This window comes from Synchiropus splendidus, chromosome 17 (genome assembly GCF_027744825.2).
Source record: "Synchiropus splendidus isolate RoL2022-P1 chromosome 17, RoL_Sspl_1.0, whole genome shotgun sequence".
NCBI classification, from domain to species: Eukaryota; Metazoa; Chordata; class Actinopteri; order Syngnathiformes; family Callionymidae; genus Synchiropus; species Synchiropus splendidus.
In genome coordinates this window covers 13,356,873-13,372,765 of record NC_071350.1, presented here as the reverse complement: position 1 = coordinate 13,372,765, position 15,893 = coordinate 13,356,873, and the positions used below count along the sequence as shown (strand labels likewise).

Below are 15,893 nucleotides of genomic sequence, written 5' to 3'. Positions count from 1 at the left end.
GGCCTGTTTTCCCGCAGTTTGAAAATGCGTATAAGGATCAGTGATATTGGAAGTTTGTTGTTTCAAAAACAGTCAGTTATTCTGTTATTTTATTTTAAAACCTGTTCGCTGATGCAACTCCAAATATGACCGACACGTGTCGCTGCTGTTCGTCTCAACTCCACGCGTCAACACAAAGCAGAAGAAGAAGCAGCGCGGAACGAACACACGAAGAAGAAATTCCATCGCGCTTTCAGCTAGCTTGACAGGTGAACCGGAGGAGAATTTCAGGTGAACCAGCTTCTTGCGTTCATATTCCGACGGTGTTACAGCTATTCTCAAGTTGCTTTTAGAACCGCAGACTCCAGACTTTAATAATTCACCACGGTGACGCTAGCGTTCCAGATGCTAAAGCTATCCCCTTCGCTAGCAGCAGCTAGCAGACCCTTGTAGCATCTCCAGTTGGTTCTAATAAAAAACAAACTCCTCAAAAGCTCTGTTTTTAAAATTGTAGTTGCAGTCTCGTGTATTTCCGGATTAAGCAACTTGGTGTTCGATTGGACATGAGACATGCACATGCAGATGTTTACGTTCAACAACAACCGCGTCGTTGGCTAACGCGCAGCTTTGCCTCGGGATGTTTGTCCCGCAACACCTATCACCGGTACCAGCAGAAGCTTAATCTGTCGAGCTGGTGTTTGTTTGTTTGGAGTTCTTCATGTTAACGCACGGACGGACAAGCTTCCTCTTTGGCTGCAGTTCTTGCGAACACCTCTTTATTCTAGTTGATGACACACGTACTGTTCAACAATGATCAAAGATATGATCTGAACAGTGAAGGATTAAAAGATCCAACGATGAAGGTTGGCTGATCCGCTGTTTGCGAATGTGAACGATAATTACAGACGTTTATTTGAAGAGTAATGACACCGGTCTGCCTTAACTTATGTTTTGATATCCCTCCCAAACATGCGCTTTTTAAATGTCCAGTTGAAGTGAAGGAATGGCTCCATCACTTTGTGTTGACCTGTATATTGTGTGGAGAGCGAAAACTTTGTGATTCAACATGTTGTTGCAGCTGTTTAAATGAGGTGAATCTGCACCATTATTGAAATAAAAAGTCGCTCCCTCTCTGCAGATAGTTTCCCTGGTCTGTCGCCTCCCACCAACGCAGGATAGTCTGATTTTTATCTGGTTCCCTGCCACCATGCCAGCCGCACTTACAGATTCCAGCCAGTTAATCTGTGAGGTCTGGGCCAGCAACATGGAGGACGAGATGAGGAAAATTCGGCAGATCATTCAGAGCTACAATTTCATCGCTATGGTGAGCCTTGGCTGTCACGCCGCTTCACTGACCACAGCAGGCCGATGACCGCCTCCTCTCTCTTTCCAGGACACCGAATTCCCCGGGGTCGTGGTGCGGCCCATTGGCGAATTCCGCAGCACGGTGGATTACCAGTACCAGCTGCTGCGTTGCAACGTGGACCTGCTGAAGATCATCCAGCTAGGCCTCACGTTCATGAACGAGGATGGAGACCACCCCCCCGGCACCACCACATGGCAGTTCAACTTCAAGTTCAACCTCACGTAGGTTTTGTTTCATCACTTTATTGCCTGCCGGTTCAATGGAAACCTGCTACTCAGTGCTGTAAATAATAGAAAATTCATGGTTCAATGATTGATAGGGTTTATCATTTTTGTGGGAAAACTGCAATTCAAATGCACCTAACAAAATAAAAAGTCACAGGGGTAAATTGTGATGAAACAGTAGTGAGGTTGTAACCCTTCATTCATCATGTTCCCTCAGAGAAGACATGTACTCGCAGGACTCCATAGACCTGCTGCAGAACTCCGGCCTGCAGTTTAAGAAGCATGAAGAAGAAGGAATCGACACACTGTACTTTGCCGAACTGCTCATGACGTCCGGTCTGGTTCTGTGTGAGAACGTGAAGTGGCTCTCCTTCCACAGGTGAGACATGGAAGTCAAAGCTAGCTTGGCGAGTTGTCCTCACAATGTGGGAATGAGGCTCTTGATGTGGAATCAAAACATTAAAAACGCATCTTGTGAACCGTAAAGTTGTGACCCGGCCTCACCTGTCATCCCTCCGGTTTCAGCGGCTACGACTTCGGCTACCTGGTGAAGCTGCTGACGGATGCTCGGCTGCCAGAAGAAGAGCACGACTTCTTCCAGATCCTCAACCTCTTCTTCCCGGCCATCTACGACGTCAAGTACCTGATGAAGAGCTGCAAGAACCTCAAGGTACGGAGTGGGCGGCTGGAGCCTGCAGCTCAGGTTCTGAGTGGTCTGTGTTGTGTTCAGGGCGGACTGCAGGAGGTGGCGGACCAGCTGGAGCTGAAGAGGATCGGGAGGCAGCATCAAGCGGGATCTGACTCGCTGCTGACCGGGATGGCCTTTTTCAGGATGAAAGAGGTGAGTTTTTCCCCACTTTTATTGATGCTGAGGAAAAGAAGCGGTGACATGCACAGTGAGAAGAGTGAGTGAGTGAGTCCTGATCCTCAATGTCAGGTCACATTTGTGTTTAGTTCTGTTGAGCACCGGAAGCTCAGACCCCTGATGGTGTCGCCCCTCTTGTCTCCCGCAGCTTTTCTTTGAGGACAACATCGATGACGCCAAGTACTGCGGGAGGCTCTACGGGCTCGGTTCTGGATCCACTCAACCTCAGAACGGCATCTCCAGCTCAAGCCAGGAGGAGACCAATAACAAGCACTGACCCCTGCACTTGTTTTAACTCCGGCCAGCACCGCCCCTCCTCACGCGGACCTCCTAGAGACTCTTACCAGATCCTCCACCAGAACACGATCTCCTTTTAGCGGCTTTTAGTCGACGTTCGTACATTTGGAAGATTTTTAAATCCAGTTTTTGTTGGCGGCATGTGTTGTGACCGCCAGAACTCTGAATATTCTGGTCACAGGGATTCGTTTTTACTGCTGGACGGGCCTGTAAATGAAATGTATAATTTTGTTGAAATAAAAAAAATGTTTTAGCTTTTTCCAGCTCGATGAAACTTTTACCAGCAAGTCCAATTCTGGTTCCGCCTGTTTTTACACGCGAGCTTGTTTTAAATGGCTGTACATTAAATTGTTTTTGTATTTTCACACACCGCAGTTTTAATTCTTCCTTGTGGGACACGCCCAGGACACGCTCAGGACACTCCTCCAGGCCAGGCAGAGCTGCTCACAGCATCTGGTTCTAGTTCCTGACTCAGTCCTGAAGTCCCTCAACTTCTAAAGTGTCATTTTGTGACTGAACTGACTCCAAATAACTTTTCAGTTCAAAGTCGATTTTCTTTTTTAGATGAAATTTTGTTTTATTAAACATGTTTAAATGTGTTTCAGGTGAACTTTTCTACCTGTGAAAAAAAAAACTGTTCTATGAACTGCAGAGCCGATACTTCATCTGGACTTAATCGGGACGTTGCAGACGTCTTTATTTCATAACAAAAGTTGTGGACTATAGAAACATCTGTACAGAGCAAGTGCTTGAGGTCGCAGATCTTCAGTGCAGGAATCTCTTCGCTGCCTTCAGAATTGCCGGGTCGGTGCCGTATCGCTGCAGCAGGTCTTTGGCGCGGTTCTGCAGGGCCTCAGGCACGGAGGGCGAGGTTCTGCTGAGGTGCAGCAGGACCAGGGAACATTCCATAACATCTGGACGAGAGAAGAGCTGCAACACAAGGCAGGGTTTGATCAGTCCCGGCTCCGGTCCGCAACTCACTCGGATTCAATCCGCGCTTTGATGATGGGACAGTGACTGTTGGCACCTTTATGGTGTCGGGCACATCATCCAGCTGCTTCTGAAGTTCAGACATCTTCATGGACAGTGAGAGGAATGACTCGGGCTCATTGGCGCTGCAACAAACAAGTCAACAGGAAGTGACACAGGCAAACAGGAAGCTGGTGGTTTTCTCTTGACTAAAACCACAGTTGCAATTCAACATTGTTTGCAGAGGTGCTGCTATGACGACGCCCTGATCAGAGCTGTTGGTAACAGAGTCATGAAGATCACACCTGAACCACACAGAACATCTGGTCTCTTAAGGATCATCACCACACAGTGCTGCATGAGGATTTAACTGAGCTCTAACACTCACAGCAGCCTATAAAGTCATTTAACAAATAAAATGTCTCACCTCTGTTCTGCAGCGGCACGCTTGTCCTGACTCTCCTTCAGGTCCTCTGGCTGGACCAGGCTGTGCTGCAGAACCATCTGGCCCAACTGCTCTCTGATCCGCGTCATGGACTTGAGGCAGCTCTGACAGGCGGCGTGGGGCTCCGACAGAAGCAGCAACAGGTCAAAGTCCAAGCTGAGTGGCGGTTCTTGAACACCATTCTGGACCTGGTCTTCAGGACATGTGTCCACATCAGAAGCAGGATGTCCGTTCTGGATCCTGGCAGGTCCAGCGGAGCCCGTCCAACAGATCTGGTAGAGTCGATGGTAGTAGACTAGAGCCTGAAGGCTGGAGCTGGCAGCTCCTGCATCTTCAGAAACCTCTGTGACTTGTGGACCAGACCCAACTTGGGTGTTTCCTGTGAGGAGACAAGCACGACAAGGAGTTCAGGTCTGGGCCCAGGACTCTGTAGGGATTGAAAGTGTAGCAACGATGAACAAGTCTGGTAGCACCTGGGAAGAGAATGATGCAGAGCCGAGCACAGTGACCCCAGTGTCCCGAGTCCATCAGCCAGGACACGGCGCGCCATAAATCCTTCACCGACTGTCCCGGGTCATCCAGCAGGCTGGTCAGGATGCTGCGGGATAGGTGCAGCGACACCTGCAGGATGACCTGGTGACCCACAGAGAACATTCATTACAATCTGGTGCATGTCAGCTGAAAGTCCATGGTGAGTCTAGTTCTGACTTCAGAGCCTGGTTCGGGTTAGCCATGTGTTTTGGATGGTTAGGTTTAGGGGGAGAGGCTGGGGAAAGGGTTATGGCAGTGAGAAACCTCAATGTCCCCACAACGACAGAAATACGTGTGTGTGTGTGTGTACCTGTCGGAGTGGAGTGTTGGCGCTGGGTTCTGGACTCTCAACACTCTGGAGCTCCTGCAGCAGAGATTCAACCCCACAGGGTCCATACGAATCCCTAGAGACACCAAAGTGCCGGTCCCATACGTCTTTGATCCGGTCCAAAAATAGACCCGGACCTGGTGCCGCCCAGCAGTGACTGGAGACCCGGGTGGTAGTCGGAGGGTCCAGCTCTATGGTGAGCAGCTCGGCCACGCACAAATGCAAGCGATGTGCCTGGAGATGAGCAGGACCAGAAACTCAGTGACCCGCCGTCAAACAAGCGTCTTTGGTACCAACCAGCATGCCGGGCTGCAAGCTCAACACCTCCTGAGCTTGAACCCAGTCGTGAGAGGCAGCCAGATCTTTGGCACATCGGAGCGCTAGTGACCGGGCCAGAACTTCCTCGCCTGAGATCCGGGCCAGAGCAGCAGCAGCCCTCAGTGAGGCCGGGTCGTTCTTTCGGGCCACCACTTTGGCGGCGTCAAACGTGGAGCCTGTGGCGATGAAGCTGCGAGCAAAGGGAAACATTACATGTCAACAGTGACCCGACCGTCGTGGGTTCCTTTACCATTTAGCTGCAGCCGAGAAATGACCCGACTTCTCCAGGGCCGAGCCCCAGAGGGAGTAGAGCTCTGTCAGAACCGGGTCGTCCGCAGGCAGGCGGGCTCTGGCCAGGGCGACGGCCTCCCGGTACAGCTTGTGGTCTCGCAGCAGTTCGATGGCTTGCTGCACCTTGTTGATGGACAGCAAGTGTGAAGCCGCCTTCAGGTGCTGCTCCTGTAGACACAGCTGCTGCACGTATGAGTCCACCGCCCGAGACCAGATCCTGAATCCAGCTGCGGAGGGAGGACAGACACAGCTGTCATCACACAGTTCAGCAATGAATGAAGTGCAGTGCGAGGACTCACCCATGGGGGCGATAGAGAGCAGATGGTCATTGAGCTCTCCTCTCTCCGTGGCCAGCTGCAGCGCCCCCTCCAGGTCGCCACTCCACAGCCGCAGGTAGACCACAGAGTCCAGGTGTCCAGCGTCCAGGTGACCCTGCTCTGTGGGGGACAGCACCAGGTGAGCAGGTAGCCGACCACCAACATCAGATCCAACGAACCTTCCTCCTGCAGCAGGCGGATCAGAGCCGGACGGTCCGAGAACAGACCCAGGTGGATATGATCCCCTTGGCCGGGTGTGCAGCCAGCAGGAGGCGCTGCAGCGACATGACACAAGTTCATTACTGAGTCACAGCCATGCTGGTTGATAAGACACTGGCTCACCTGGACCATGAGTCACCTGCGCCAGGATGACACAGTCCTGCAGCAGGTCTTCTTTCGGGCGGTTGTCCATGGACGAGGTGATGGGCAGCATGGAGCGAGCCTTCTTCTTCTTCAGCTGGTTTATGTCTGACACAGGCACACGGTTAGCTCGATCTCTGCTCTTGACCGCAGCCACGGGGGGAGGGGCGGAGCTGCTGGCGGAGCTGGCGTCGTCTTCATCAGACGCCTCCGGAGCCACCGGGCCCGAGCCAGCGTTGTTGTCTGCCGCCGGTTCTGACGTCTTCTTGCTCGTCTTTTTCGTGTTCTTCTTCTTGTTCTTCTCCTGCAGCTCCACCATCTTCTTACCTGAGAGGGTGAGAGTGACGGTGAGGGAGAACCACGTCGTGACTCCAGGAAAACAAGTCCTCACCCTTGGGAGGTCTGCTGAACTCCTGCCCAGAGACCCTCCACTCCTGCAGCGTGAAGTCCTTCCCTCCGGTCCAGACCAGATCCGGGTCCACGGGCGACCAGTCCACACACAGCAGGCTGCTCATGTGACCGCGGTAGTTGGCGAGCGGCGCCTCCTGCAGGACGTCCCACACCTAGACAACAAGAGAAGGACCAACATGGAGTCAACAGGTCACGAGTCAAGTGAAGCGCCACGTACCTGAGCCGTCCCGTCGTACGACACGGTGGCGAGCCGGGCGCTGTGGTGAGGACTCCAGGCCATGTTGGTGATCTTGGCTGTGTGACCCGCTAACCTGCGGTGCGGCTCAGTCAGCACCAGCGGAGCCTCAGGAGGGGTCTCTGCACGGAGGAGAGCAGGAGTGAACCGATGCAACCGTCTGCAGAACGTCTCTGCTCACCGATCACCGAGCGCAGGTCGTGCACGTAGACGACGGCATTGCTGGAGCCTGAGGCCAGGAGGCCGTGCAGCTGGTCGTGCTGGTGGTGCCACCGGAGCACGTTGATGATCTTGTGGTGCTGCTGGATGCTGCAGAGCAGCTTCAGGTTGGGAGCCTGGTAGATCTCGATACACCTGCAGGAGCGGGCGATGATGAGATCTGGACACACCAGCCGACCAGAGACTCACCCGTCCTCGTTGCCAATGGCGACGACTTTCCCATCTGGCTTCCAGGTGAGGTCGGTGTGAGGAGACAGTTTGTGCTGTTGAGGAGAAGAACCTTGATGAGGCCTTAAACCAGAACTTCTTCTTGACTCATTCCCTCTGAATGACACATGCCCACCTTGATGTTGTTGGTGTCTCGGATCAGCCTGTCGATGTCGCACGCATCGCCGCTCAGTTTGGTCGGATCGTGTTGCAGGATGACGCCTTCACCGCCGCAGCTGTACAAGCTGAAGGTCGGTTTTCCTCCTGCAGCACCTGAACGCCACACACCACTTAGTTGTTTTTGTTGTTGCCAAGTCAAGAGCGTACTGAAGCTCCTTACCGAAGGACAGTGGGGGAACTGGAGGTCCCCACGCCAGAGTGTAGACCGTCCTCTTGTGGTAGGAGCTGGACACCTGAGGAGGCCTGAGGAGCAGCACGTCGCGCCAGTGAAGATAACACCAAGAGAGAAGCTCTGAAGCGATGAAGACTCACTTGTTAGAGAAGACATCGTAGATCCCCACCTTCCCGTCGTCCGTTCCAAATGACAAGGATCCTTCCTTCAGAGGATGCCATGACAGCTGCCAACAAACATGACCATATGTAGCATCACCCACTGGATCAGAAGTGTTTCATAACACTGACAGGAAGTGACATCATCCAAATCAAATCTACTCACCGCGGTCACTTTGGACTTGAGTCCCTGCCAGAAGGTTCTGGTCTCGTACTGGTTCTGTGTGGCCAGTGTGTTCCAGACCCGGATGCTGTTGTCCCCCACACCCAGCGCCAGGCACCCGGTGGCCACGGGGGCGAAGGTTAGAGCGTAGACGAAGCCGCCCAGCGTGGGCAGCGTCCAGCAGCAGTCCAGACTCTCCAGGTCCCAACACTTGACCTGCAACGTTCAAGAGTCCAGCAGAATTCCAAGTCCTGGGCTTGACTTGGACTCACCTCGCGGTCCATGGAGGTGCTGATGAGCAGATCTTTGTCCTGCAGGTGCACAGAACTCATGTTGAAGACGATCCTGCTGTGGTTCTGACTCTCGCCCGACGTCCCCAGCAGAGTCCACCTCTGTTTCCCCAGCCGGGACAAGTCCCACGTCACCAGCTCGCCTCTGCATGGCAGGTGAAGAGTTGTTGAGGCATAATGTGACATCACGCATGCTAGTACGCACTGACCCGAAGCAGCTGGTGACCAGGGTCATGGGTCGACTGCTGGGCCAGTGGACGTTGAGCCATAGCCTCTCTTTGACCGAGGGGTCGACAGCCGAGCCTCGCTTCTTCAGGAACGGGAGCTTCAAAGTCGTCACAACTGCGCGTGACAAGTTCAAAGAGTCTCAAGGTCATGATGGTACAGGAACACTTGGATCTGACCTTTGCCCTTTGTGGTGCTCCAGATCCTCACTGTCTGGTCTCTGCTTCCAGAAGCCAGGTAGCTGCTCATCTGATCGTCCGAGACTGACACACATACACACTGTCAGACTGCTTCTCCACACAATGGCAACTGACCAACTATCTACCTTCTGTGTTGCTGTAGCCGGGGAACAAGGAGTCTTGGTTCTCCAGCGGACACCAAACCAGCGAGTGGATCTCGTCGTCATGTCCGCGGAGACGGTGCGTCACCTGACCTTTCTTACTGACGTCCACCAACACGATCATGCCATCTTTGTACCTGGAACACAGCGTACCAGGCCACACCAGGTGATCAGCAACACTGATCCAAGTATAACTCAAATCGGTGCGGTCAGTCCAACCAGCCACACCAAAGGCATGAGGTCCAGACTCTCTTCGTACCCGATGGCGACGCAGCTCCATGAATGTGGCGAGCAGGTCAGGCAGAAGATGGTTCTGGGCTCAGGAAAGAAGCTGACAGTGTCTCTAGTGTGAAGCCAGCGACACACCACAATTCCCTTCTCGTCCCCCGACACCACCAGGTTCTTATCCACTGGGGACCAGTGCACTGCCGCCACTGGGTTCTGAAGACAGAACGGTTAAGACTCTGACTCTGTTTGACGCCACAGCTCTTTTAAACTCTCACCTGATGCGCTGCGTGCTCCTCCAGCAGGGTCCTGGAGCCCGCGTCCCAGTAGAGCAGAGTCCCATCAGTGGCAGAGCTGACGCACATGTGACGCTGACCCTCGTGATGGCAGAAGGAAAAGCCGGACACCAGGTTCTTGTGACCGACCAGTTCACCTGAGGAGCACAACCAATGATACGTCTCACAACAAGCACTCTGCAAATGGAAGCAGGAAGTGCCAGGTGAGACCACAGGACTAGTGACGGCCTCCATCGTCTCAGACTCACCCACGACTCTGCAGCAGGTCGCAGAGGCTTCTATCAGGTAAATGACATTTTTAGCTCCGACACCGAACAAACCGCTGCTGTTGACGTCACTGCAGCGGGAGCAGTACCAGTTCGGAGAGGGAGGGAGACACCGTTCGTGCATGGTGCCAGAACCGGATCGATTCTTTTACACATGAAGCAATTGTGAAGTGAAGATGAACTTCTTTCTCACATGTTGCCTCTCATCTGCGGTGAGCGGTTTGCCGCAAAGCCGGCCCAAGTGTCGTAAATACTGACGGAAACTCAGCCGGATCAAAACTGACTCACTCTCCGGACCAGGACAACGCGTTTCTCTGTAACAGAACCAAATCATCCAAACTAAAACTGGATTGGTTTAGTAAATGAAAATTTGTAAATTAATTTATATAATTTGTGATATTTTTTTGGAATTTGCGAATTCACACGGGCGTAGTGGCAGGAACTGCGACATTCCTCCAGGTGGAAGTAGAGGGACGAAACTAAACTATCGTCAAGTGAAGTGAAACGTCGTAAAAACTAAACATGGCCGCCTCGATGACAGGACGTGGTAAGTCAAAAGCAACACCAAACAGTCTTAAAATAACGTTTCATTAGATATAAACACGGCAGTATTTTTCTTGTCAGGAGCCGGCTTGCTCAGACATCTGTCGGGCCTGCTGCATTCGAGGTGAGCAACTATGAACACCGGAGCTAACGTGGTAGCTCAGAGGCTGCAGAAGGACAAACGTGTTTTGTTTTTTAAATCGATCTAATGACACGGGTTCTGCAACCAGTCTTGTTAAAAGTACTGGCAGGCATTTAAATGTGGACCTGAACACCAGTGATGCAGACCATATGTGTGTGTTGCTGTTCTTTTTTCCACCTCCAGTGTGTTAACTGAAGTCATCAAGACGAATTTGTTGTCATCGCTCCCTTTTAAAAGCGATTCTGTGTCGGGTTTAAACATTCGTGTATGTGACCAGGTTCCCGTTTGTGGTGGGGGGCCCCCAGCAGCTGTCATGTCTGCACACTGGGGTGTCGCTGCAGGCGAAATTGTGGGAGCGGAAGAACAGGAAGGTTTACCCTCCTCAGCTGCCGGACGAGCCGCGCAGACCCGCGGTCAGTATCTCTCTCTATCTCCACCGTAGTTCGGCTCCAGAATTCTTTTAAATCTGTCTTTGACTCCAGGAGGTCCATCACTGCAGGAGACAGATCAAATACAGCAAAGACAAGATGTGGTACCTGGCCAAGATGGTGAGAACTGAGGGAATTTAAAATAACTATGCTCACAGCTGTGGTCAAAAGTGTCCTTTTCTTGAACCGAATTCTAAGAACTGAGATATGTATATATATATATATATATATATATATATATATATATATATATATATATATATATATATATATATTACATTTCTCCACATACTACATTCACATATGGAACATAAGAATAATTTAGTGTGTGATCTGAAGTTATTTTCTCCTTATATTGTATTTTAAAAGATTATTTCATTTAAATTGTTATTCTTCATAGTATCATGTGTTTTTCTTGTTTATCTCCAATAAATTATTTAGAATAAATTATTTTGCCATAGTCGACATTGCTCATTGCTTAAGTACCAGGTAAATTTATTGACAATAATGTCACAAATGTGTCAAATATACTGTAAAAGCAATAAATCGAAACACTTTAAAATACTCAAAAAGGAAGTCAAATCAAACGTAAACATCGAATTAGACTTGTAGCGATGATGATGATGATGATGATGATGATGATGATGATGATGATGATGATGATGGTCTTCGTCAGATCCGAGGGCTCAGCATCGATGAGGCCATCGCTCAGCTGCAGTTCAATGACAAGAAGGGAGCCAAGGTCATGCGAGAGGTGATGCCCTGATCGGTTTTTCCTCCGTCGAGAGGCTGACTAACCTTGGTGTTGTGTGGGTGTACCAGGTGCTGCTGGAGGCTCAGGAGATGGCGGTGAGGAATCACAACGTGGAGTACAAATCCAATCTGTATGTCGGTGAGTGACCAATATTTACTTCTGTCCAGACAGTCGACACAACAAAGAAAATCCATGATGAGTCGTGTGCAGTGACTTCTCAGTGGAAAGATTTGCTGATAGGCAAATGGATAACAAATACAGCAAAATAACTTCAAGTGAAGCCGAGAATAAAAAGAGTGTTTAAGGGTGTCTGCTCCTCCCCCTGCAGCGGAGTCCTACTCTGGCAAAGGAATGTACCTGAAACGGATCCGCTACCACGGCAGAGGAATGTTCGGCATCATGGACAAAGTTTACTGTCACTACTTTGTCAAGCTGGTGGAGGGTCCGCCTCCCAAGACGGAAGAGAAGAGCAGTCTGGACCAGGCTCATGAGTACATCCAGGGTCTGAGACGTCGCACCATCATCCACAGCCTGTAGAGGCTTCATCTTGTGGTTTTTTTTTGTAAATAAAAGGATACTAGCTGGTCTCTGGCTGTTCTCTGTCCTATGAAAGAGCGCCGACTGCTGGTCGTTTCTAGACGCGCTCTTAAAAACTGCAATATGATTAAAGATTTGGACCCCTGAAATGTCTTTTAAATACGACTTATTTTCAGTAATTACGGTTTTTATTTTACTCAGTAAATTACAAATCTCTATTTTTAATTTGCAGCCCATGTATTAGAAACACAGACACATTTTTAGAGTTCAATCTTTGAATTGAACAGTATTTAATACTATTGCGAGATCAGAGGACAAGTGGAATTGTTGATTTATTAAAAAGATTTTTTTTGCAGAGAAAATTGAGTTGTAGTCTACCAATATTTTTAGTAAATATCAAGCAAACTCACAACCGAAGCTCCTGGCTGTAGGTGAAAGCTTGTTCTGGACGGAAATAGGGCATAGAGACCGGGTCTGGCCCGGCCCAATGCCGAGTTGCGTTCTCCTTCAACTAAGAGCAAAACCAGCCTCATTGTTCCGTCTGCTGATAAAACTTTCATTTCTCCTCACATTTTAGAAACCGCATGATTAATTGATCCACAGTTGTCTGTAGTTGCAGACCTCAACCACCAGGGAGTCGAGTTTCTGCTCGCCAGCGTCTTCGGCGTGTCGGGTGTTTGGGAGGTTCTTTTATTCATGAGTCCGAGGCTGTTGTTGTAAACTCCCCAGACGTGGCGAGGCCTCTGCGTGTCTCGCCCCTCGGGAGCTCAGATGGGAAACAAATCGGAGGCGGTGGTGCGCGGCGCGCCTCAGGGCCAGATTCATTTTCTCTTAACGTTTCCATCTTATCGCCTCCGTGTTTCTCCGAGCTGCTGTGAGCGAGATGCGACATCATTCCGAATGAAGTGATTCGGCCCTAACACGGCAGACTGGCCGCCGGCTGAGCCGACGCTTCGCTCCGGAGACGCCCGAACATCAAGCCGTTTGTTTGCGCTCCGAAACGATTGCAGGGAAGCGACAGTCACCTCAGTCGCCTCGCCACCGGGAGACGCTCAGAGCGAGGTCACTGCAAGTTGGAGAAGTTCTTCCCCGGTACTTTTCCCCTGGTCCTGTCTCCGAATACGCGCACACCACTCACGCCGGTCCGCTGCATCTGCGCGCAGTGATCCTGTGCTGGCAACTATCCCAACTCTGACGCCATTTGTAGTTCCCTCGTTGTGGGCTGAATCAATCGTTCTCATCTAAATGAAAGTAGTTGCGTGGTAGTATTTTAATGTGTCGTTTACTCGCTGTGTTGTGTGTGAACGCATCATTTATTGTTCTTTGCGAGGCGTACACTTCAGTTGTGCTCTTCAGCCACTGGGTGGCGCTGTTGCCTCAGACTCCCGTCATCTATGGCAGCGCTCACCTGACTCCCTCGTGCGTGCGCGTGGGCGTGTGTCTGCGCTGCAGCAGAAACATCAACTACAGTTACAGTGGAAATTGAAACTGCGTCTGTGTTCAGATGTTTCATTTCAGCCACAGAAAAAAAAAAAAATCATCAAACATCCTCCGGTGACAATTTAATCCCAAACCTGTCCGGATTATTCTGACACTCTAATCTGTCTACACGCACACACGTGCGCACGGTTACCTCAGTAACGGGGAGGACTCACCCGGAGAGTCTCGCTGGTGAGTTTAAAACGTCACAGATTTGAACGGCTGTCAGACGCGCCTTGACTCAGTGTTCGCGTGTATCACGTGACTGTGTGGGAGGTCGTCGACCTGCAGGTGTGGCATCATAAATCACCCGCGGTGTGCACGTGGGAGCGTGCACGCGCGCGTCCCTCATTAACCAGGAACGATGTTCTTTTGTCGAGTTAATTAAATATTGATTTGTAAATTGTGAGTCGAGTCTCTGAAGTGCTTTCACTCCGAATCTTCATCAATTATTATTTTTTAATGATGCGACTTGAATACGACTAGTGTTCCTCCCTCAGGAGGACTCGTGTCTCTGCGTGTCACCTGACCGACGAGTCTGAGTCGATGAGTCTGTCTGCTGGAGTTAAACAAACATGTTCCCTGGACCATCGAGTCGCCGCTCAGTTTTTTCTTTTTTTACTTAAAACACAACATCTGATGTGACACAGGAGTCAAGACTCCCCTGACTCATGCAGACTCACAGGGACTGGACTGACTCACATTGAATCAGAGTGACACACACGCACACACTCTTACATCCCTGTTGTCTGTGTTCAGATTAGGTTGAAAAATAGAAGTTGATATGAGGTCTCGATTTAGACGTCCAGTCTAAATGGAGTTTAACTAAATCTAAACAACACTCTACAATGATCTATGACTCTTTCAACTGTTCTAATCCAACATTATCCCATCAATTATACAATTTACATTGTCATTCAATTAATAATTTATGGATTAGATTATGTCGTTTACATTTAGGCTAAAATATAGACCCATTATAGACGGGTGAAGTTCGGCCTAAACTTACCAGATGTCTAATAGATGTCTAAGGCTTAGTGGGTTTGTTTTGGTGACTAGTCTAGGTAGCTGGAACAGGGACATCTTACATTGGCATTGAAAAACAGAATATTGGCTGAAAAAAAGAATACATTCTTACTTTTAATTTAATACCATTCTAGTTTTCAACCTCAATACAAAAATGTTTCAGCAAATATTCCGTTTTTCAATGCCTATATTCTTTTTTTTTTAGCCAATATTTTTTTTTCAGTGCTAATGTAAGCTGTCCGGGTGTGTTGTTGTCCTCATATGTGTTGTGTATGTCCCGTGAAACTTCATGAGAAACTTGTCGATGGGAGCCAGATTAAGAGTTTAGCTCTAATCCCTCTGATTGTTGCAGAGATTAGAGAGGACTGCGGGCTGAAGCGGAGGAGGAGACCTCTGGCTGAACTGAGCTCTTCAGACTTGGTGATGTGGACAGGCAGGGAGGATGTCCGTGAGGCATGAGGGTCTGATGCTCAGAGGTGTGGGCGACCACAGCTCCCTGCGGACAGCGCCGCCGCAGGACTCAACTAGACGCGTCTTGGTTGAGTCGTATTTCCACCGCTCACCTTCTCCCTGGTAGATCATCGTGGTCCGATCGCAGATGCTCCTCTAATTCAACGATAACTATCACCTGTCCTGGCTCGCCGGCTGAGTAATGGCACCGCGGCCTTCCTTGATTCATCCGTTTGCCGAGCTGCTCCTTCATTAGTTCCCAACATAATAGGTTTGGAAATCTTGCACGCAAGTTCGTTCTTGGCGATGGAGGGGGGGGGATGTTTGTTTGGGAGCGGGCGGAGATAAATTAAACTCATCAGCGTAGCTGTCCGACTCAAGGATGACCCCAGAGAAGATGAGAGTTTAAAGACTGAGCAGGTCCAGATCCGGATCAGTGGGCACAGGAGAGAGGCTCCCTGCCTGTTTGGTAGAGTCTGGCAGAAAAGCTTCAGGTCAAACTGAAGTCCCGGTCGGATGAGTGATGCTTTGATTAATGAGGTGCAGCAGGAGTCTGGTTCCACGTCAAACTCTGACCTTGTTTCTGACAGAGGTTTGTTCGCATGATGGCAGATCAGCGTTGAACACCCCCGTCGGCTGCGAGCCGCTTCAAAATCCCAAACAGACCCTGCTCCTGGCTGGAATATTTCAGAGCTCCTCTCCTCCGTCCGGAGGTTTCCATCATCATAATTCATGAGCAAACTCGTCGCATAAACAGTCTTTGTCCATCAGCGGGTCGACGCCCGAGGTCATCTCCATTGAGTGCCTTGCTCAAGGACAGTCAGTTCGTCTTTTGTTCTCTTCAGGTGCGACTCAAA

The 15,893-nt window shown here is 50.2% G+C and overlaps 3 protein-coding genes across 3 annotated transcripts; 2 read left to right on the top strand and 1 right to left on the bottom strand.

Moving 5' to 3' along the window:
• Window positions 1-165: 165 nt before the first annotated feature.
• cnot8 (CCR4-NOT transcription complex, subunit 8) lies at window positions 166-2,990 on the top strand. Its single transcript, XM_053846881.1, has 7 exons — window positions 166-270; window positions 1,118-1,303; window positions 1,373-1,566; window positions 1,787-1,948; window positions 2,095-2,239; window positions 2,300-2,410; window positions 2,583-2,990. Exons 2-7 carry the CDS (start codon window positions 1,187-1,189, stop codon window positions 2,709-2,711), a joined length of 858 nt encoding a protein of 285 aa, XP_053702856.1. The 5' UTR covers window positions 166-270; window positions 1,118-1,186; the 3' UTR covers window positions 2,712-2,990.
• A 413-nt stretch (window positions 2,991-3,403) lies between these two features.
• Window positions 3,404-9,910, bottom strand: gemin5 (gem (nuclear organelle) associated protein 5). Its single transcript, XM_053846934.1, has 25 exons — window positions 9,660-9,910; window positions 9,394-9,548; window positions 9,150-9,331; window positions 8,876-9,027; window positions 8,730-8,813; window positions 8,535-8,667; window positions 8,308-8,470; window positions 8,039-8,251; window positions 7,855-7,940; window positions 7,703-7,785; window positions 7,499-7,635; window positions 7,345-7,418; window positions 7,118-7,290; window positions 6,919-7,058; window positions 6,682-6,853; window positions 6,273-6,617; window positions 6,110-6,205; window positions 5,913-6,050; window positions 5,573-5,840; window positions 5,302-5,512; window positions 4,987-5,238; window positions 4,619-4,778; window positions 4,128-4,524; window positions 3,759-3,846; window positions 3,404-3,661 (listed from the first exon to the last, which is right to left on the bottom strand). The coding sequence occupies exons 1-25, from the start codon at window positions 9,799-9,801 to the stop codon at window positions 3,497-3,499; spliced, it is 4,209 nt and encodes a 1,402-aa protein (XP_053702909.1). The 5' UTR covers window positions 9,802-9,910; the 3' UTR covers window positions 3,404-3,496.
• A 246-nt stretch (window positions 9,911-10,156) lies between these two features.
• On the top strand, window positions 10,157-12,130 carry mrpl22 (mitochondrial ribosomal protein L22). The gene is made up of 7 exons (XM_053846935.1): window positions 10,157-10,224; window positions 10,302-10,344; window positions 10,640-10,775; window positions 10,845-10,910; window positions 11,467-11,544; window positions 11,613-11,682; window positions 11,873-12,130. Exons 1-7 carry the CDS (start codon window positions 10,200-10,202, stop codon window positions 12,079-12,081), a joined length of 627 nt encoding a protein of 208 aa, XP_053702910.1. The 5' UTR covers window positions 10,157-10,199; the 3' UTR covers window positions 12,082-12,130.
• Window positions 12,131-15,893: the final 3,763 nt, after the last annotated feature.

Coding starts and splice junctions, on each gene's coding strand:
- cnot8 (XM_053846881.1), top strand. CDS start 1,187: ATGCCAGCCGCACTTACAGATTCCAGCCAGTTAATCTGTGAGGTCTGG. Junction 1,567..1,786: donor AACTTCAAGTTCAACCTCAC/GTAGGTTTTGTT, acceptor ATGTTCCCTCAG/AGAAGACATGTACTCGCAGG. Junction 2,240..2,299: donor AGAGCTGCAAGAACCTCAAG/GTACGGAGTGGG, acceptor TGTTGTGTTCAG/GGCGGACTGCAGGAGGTGGC.
- gemin5 (XM_053846934.1), bottom strand. CDS start 9,801: ATGCACGAACGGTGTCTCCCTCCCTCTCCGAACTGGTACTGCTCCCGC. Junction 7,419..7,498: donor GAGACACCAACAACATCAAG/GTGGGCATGTGT, acceptor TCTCCTCAACAG/CACAAACTGTCTCCTCACAC. Junction 3,847..4,127: donor CGTGCCGCTGCAGAACAGAG/GTGAGACATTTT, acceptor TGTTTGTTGCAG/CGCCAATGAGCCCGAGTCAT.
- mrpl22 (XM_053846935.1), top strand. CDS start 10,200: ATGGCCGCCTCGATGACAGGACGTG. Junction 10,345..10,639: donor TCGGGCCTGCTGCATTCGAG/GTGAGCAACTAT, acceptor GTATGTGACCAG/GTTCCCGTTTGTGGTGGGGG. Junction 11,683..11,872: donor CAAATCCAATCTGTATGTCG/GTGAGTGACCAA, acceptor CTCCCCCTGCAG/CGGAGTCCTACTCTGGCAAA.